General features: G+C 60.3%; 1 protein-coding gene across 1 annotated transcript; it reads right to left on the bottom strand.

Annotated features, from left to right (window-relative positions):
- Positions 1 to 501: 501 nt before the first annotated feature.
- On the bottom strand, positions 502 to 2823 carry CRYBA2 (crystallin beta A2). The gene is made up of 4 exons (XM_065638000.1): positions 2663 to 2823; positions 2125 to 2266; positions 938 to 1080; positions 502 to 649 (listed from the first exon to the last, which is right to left on the bottom strand). The coding sequence occupies exons 1-4, from the start codon at positions 2821 to 2823 to the stop codon at positions 502 to 504; spliced, it is 594 nt and encodes a 197-aa protein (XP_065494072.1).
- Positions 2824 to 4528: the final 1705 nt, after the last annotated feature.

Raw genomic sequence — 4528 nt, 5'->3', positions numbered from 1 at the left:
GGTGCAGAGAGAGAGGACCTCATGTTCATAGACTTTGTAGCAATCACCTTCCCTGGCATGGGGCCTGGGAGAAGGACCCAGGGCGCAACCCCCCTGGATGCCCTGTCCCAGCTGCAGCCCTTTTTTTGCCCAGTAAAGCCAATAAGTTCCCAGTAAGTTCTCCTTTCTCCATCAGGAGCATCATGGGAGTGGGAACTGTTCTGCATCCCCTCTGCTTGCTGTGCATGGACCAGAGGTGGGGTGCAGACAGCTCAGCTCAGGGTGGAGGTGGCCATGGGTCCAAAACCCTTTCCAGCTGCTGAGACCTGGGGGGCAGCAGGGCTAGGCAGGCAACCTGCCTTCCACCCCATAGGGGGTCTCCCGCACCTGTCAGCCCCCCGAAGGAGAAGATCAGAGGCAGGAACACCCTTTTTTTTTTTGACAAATGCCTTTATTTGCTACCAGATAGAGGTCTATTGCACAGCAGCCTGGAGGCTGCAGGGCGTGTGGCGCTGCCCCTGCTCAGTGCTGGACGCGGCGGATGGATTGGATCTGGTTGGTGTGGGCCTGGCTGCTGTATTCGTTGTACTTCTTGAACTCACCGTTCTGTCTGTCCCGCTCCAGCACGTACTGGTAGCCCCTGTATCCTGGGTACTGGTAGGCCACCCACCTGCAGGTAGACCCCTGTCTCAGAGCCCTGAGCCAAATCCCCCCCTCCCCTCCCATCCCATCCCGTCTCATCCCATCCCATCCCATCCCATCCCATCCCTCTGCTTGCCCTGGGAGGAGAGAGACAGAAAACACTCCACAGCTTAAATTTTCAAGGGAAGGGGAGCAGGAAGGCACTCCTACTTTTGAGGGTTCCCTTTCCTCATCGCTGGGGCTATGCAGGAGGGAAGTGCTCACTGAGCTCCTGCTCTCAGCCCTCACTGCCTCACTCCCTGCCAGTGGGACTCACGCTCCAGCGTTCACTTTGATGGATGCCACCTCCTTGTTGCCCCAACCCATGGCCTGCAGGGAGGGGTAGTCATCGCTCAGCTCAAACTTGTGCCCCTGGAAGTTCTCCGCCTCGTAGAGGGTGACTTTGCTGTCATTGTGGTTCTGCAGAAAGAGAGGGATGGGTGTCAGCAGGGATAGAGGATGTGTCATCAGGGTGACAGGCACCAAGGCACCGCGGGTGGCCTGGGACCATGCCCAGCTTTGGTGCAAAGCATGGAGATATTCAGCCTGACAGCCTCTCACTGGCACATCCCAGGGCTGCCCAGAGGATGCTGCTCCCAAGTCCGTGTGATCTCCATGCACAACTGCAAGGAGGGTGACAGTGGCCACATCCTCTGCACCCACATGGGCTCCTGCCCTCAGCATTCTTGTGCTCCCCGAGGTTGCAGGAAGGTTGCAGGACAAGGCAGGCTGCTGAGAGCGGTCCCCTCCAGTTCCGTGGGGCTTTTCTGGATGCTGGGCACCGAGGGGTTAATTGCTGGGACACTGAGAGATGAGGCACTGTCCTCTCGTGCCCAGCCCCCATATGCATCTATCTGCACCGAAGAGCAGTCCTGCCAGTAAGGAGTGATCTTATCGCATTCCCTTTATTAAAGCTCAAGCATATCTGCCTGGTGATTATTAAAAGTTGGGGGGGACCCCCCCGCTTGGAGGCACAGACGTGCTGCTATTGCGAGGACCAGTGTTTCTGCAGATGGAGCGATAGAGGCTGCATCTGCCTGGGCACAGCTCGGGTACCCCAGGCAGGAGGGGGACAGACCCTGCACCCCAAGCATCCCTGTGGTCCTGCCGGCTCATCTCTGCTCGCCCCATCTCCAGACAGCCAGGCTGGGGTGGGGGACTAGACCTGGGAACGCCAGACTGGGAGATGGCTCTCCAAGGCACAAAGCAGAAGAAACTAGGATGGTATTTTGGGGTAAATTTTAGCCTGAAACAGCATCCCAGGATCTTTGCAGGGAGGCGGGAGCAAGCCAGTGGGTGCAGCCACCTCTCCACCCCATGGCACCTCTGTGTGCACCTCACCCCTCCATCCCTCATCCCACGTAACCTGTCCTCCTGTCTGCCCCTCATCTCCCTCCATGCTGGGCTGCCAGGGAGATGCTCTGCCCGCCCTGAGAACACCGAGGCAGGTTCCCCATAACTCACCGCACACTTGATGGGCCGGAAGGAGAGAAGGTGCTCGGTCCGGTAGCCGCTGTTCCCACTCCAGGCCTCCCACCGGGGATAGTCACCCTTCTCCAGGATAAACTGCTGCCCCTGGTACTCAGGGTACTCAAAGCCCACCCAGCTGGAGGGGAAATGAGGAAAGCCCTCAGGGATGGGCAGCACAGCCCCGGCGCTCAGCCCAGGGCTGGCTTCTCATTCCATGCAGGGGACAGAGACGTCCTGGTAGGGTGTGGGTTTGTCACGGAGGTCGGGATCCCTGATAGCAGTAAATGTCTCTTTCAAGAGCAGAACCCCATTCCCCAAGGCCACACCATTGCCTCTGACCCGTACCTCAGCTCGGCAGGGTCTCCCTGCTTTGCAAATGGGGAAACTGAGTCACCGCACAAGGAGCACAGGGTGGGAGGTGGCATGGTAAGGCTGCGGCAGAGCCAAGGAAGGACCCAAGTGTCCTGTCTCCTGGGCAGCTCCCAATAGTCCCCTGGGAGCAGCGGGTTCGTGGGGCCAGTGGGGCACTTACGGGCCGGACTCCACCTTGATGGAGCGGATCTTGCGGAAGCTGCGTTCCATGATGCTGGGGCACTCCATGAGGAACTCGCAGCGCTTGCCCTGGAAGCTCTCCTCCTCCCACACCGTGATCTTGTACTGCCCCAGGGTGTCCATGGCTTCGCTGCTGGTCATGCAGGTCACTCGGCTGCTGGCAGAGCCCCACGCATCACCCCAGGCAGGTGCCCACCATCAGTCCCAGCCATCCCGCTGCCTGCCACCGAGCCTGGGGTGACAGCAGTGCTGCCTTTGCAAGTCTCATGCCACTGGCCTCTTGCCCTCACAGGCTGGCATGGGGGATGCTTCCCATTGCCCTTCCCTCGGTGCTGTGGGATCTCTGTCTGGTGACACCCAAGTTGCAGGGGGCACTTGCAATGCCCCGTCTCTCCATGTGTTGTACCCGGGGCTGCCTCAGTTTCTCTCCTCCCAAGCCCCCTGCAATGACTCCTGGTGTCAGCCAGGTGTGGTGGCACTGTACCCAGGGCAAGGGGGTGACAGCGGCCCCAACTCAGACATGGGTGTGGGGTGCAGCCCTGGGGCAGAGCAGACCAACTCTTGCAAAGATGGGTGCCAGCATCCCTCCTGCCCATGCAGGTTACCCCAGCCATTCCATGCAGCACCCTATGGGTTGCCCTTCCCCAGAGTGTGCGTTGGGTGCAGGGGCTTGGTGTCGGGGCCTGAAGGGAGCATGGCAGCGCCTGTGCAGTGGGAGGGCTTGGGGGCTCACAGCCTGGTACTTACTTGGTCGGCAGGGCACAGCAGCGAAGGTAGCAGTGCTGGCGCTGGCTTCTCCCCTCGCCCTTTATAGGCAGGCACTGAAGTGCCGATGGTGCAAGCGGGCAGGGTGCTGTGTCAGCAGGCAGGGCATGGGGGGGTACAGGGTGCTCACCCACCCCAGACTCCGGCTGTCCATTCCAGTTAGGCAGTGTGGCGAGAGCGGCCCCCCCGCACCCTGTGAGGCTGACAATGAAAGTGCTGGGCTGTGTTTGTGCAGGGGCTCAGGGCACAATGGGCAAAGGGCCTGACACACCGCTTTCCTTTCTGCCCCCAGACAATGTCCCCGCTTGGCCTGGGGATTAGGGAGCCAGCCTTTCCCAGGACACCCACAGCCTTTGCCAGGATTGAGGCTGGTGGGAAGGAGGTGCCAGGGGGAAGCAGAAATTTGCCAGCTGGGAGCTACGGGACACTGAAGTCCTGAGATTGGGATGTGGGGCTCACCTGGGGCTGTATTTGCCCCTCTGCCACCATGGGTCCTTCCCCTGACCAGGCTCTACCTTGCATGTCATGAGCTGGCAGAACAGGGACTCAGTCTGCACGGACAGGGCTCCATGTAGGGTGAGAGAAGGTTAGGGTGAGCAAGAGGGGTGGAAGAGTGGTTGGCACAGGCACAGCTTGGTCTGTCCACGCTCTGGGGGATGTGCAACACTCTGCAGAGGTTCCTGTGTTGCCTCCAGACTGGGCACTGGTGGACCCAGTTACCTGCTCCTCCCTTGCAATGCTCTGGGCATGTCCCTTGGCCTGGTGAAGGGCTCCCTGTGCTTCCCACACATCTCTTGCCCAGGCAGGGGACACTGTGCGCAGTGGGAGGGGACCAGCTTGGGGCAAAGCTGTGTCGTTCACCTGGGCAGTGGTTCTAGCCTTGCCTAGGACTGCACCATGCCATGCAGACATCCCCAGTGCCTCCCACCAGGGACTGGGCTGGGTGAGGCCAACACAGGCTGGAAAGGAAGAGTGCCCTGCTGAGTTGTGACACTCCGGGTCACTTGGCAGCAGTGTTTTCTTTGGCCTCCCGGTGTAGCCTGTGGTGAGGTCAGGCACTCCCCACATTTAGCTGGGCCGG

This window comes from Caloenas nicobarica, chromosome 6 (genome assembly GCF_036013445.1).
Source record: "Caloenas nicobarica isolate bCalNic1 chromosome 6, bCalNic1.hap1, whole genome shotgun sequence".
NCBI lineage: Eukaryota > Metazoa > Chordata > Aves > Columbiformes > Columbidae > Caloenas > Caloenas nicobarica.
Note: the sequence above shows the minus strand (reverse complement) of the source record. Positions and strands in the feature narration are given on the sequence as shown.

Bases quoted from the DNA above. Each gene is read 5' to 3' on its own strand.
- CRYBA2 (XM_065638000.1), bottom strand. From the start codon at position 2,823: ATGACCAGCAGCGAAGCCATGGACACCCTGGGGCAGTACAAGATCACG. The intron at 2,267-2,662 runs GTAAGTGCCCCA...TTTCCCCTCCAG, and splicing joins ATCAAGGTGGAGTCCGGCCC to CTGGGTGGGCTTTGAGTACC. The intron at 650-937 runs GTGAGTCCCACT...GTCTACCTGCAG, and splicing joins ATCAAAGTGAACGCTGGAGC to GTGGGTGGCCTACCAGTACC.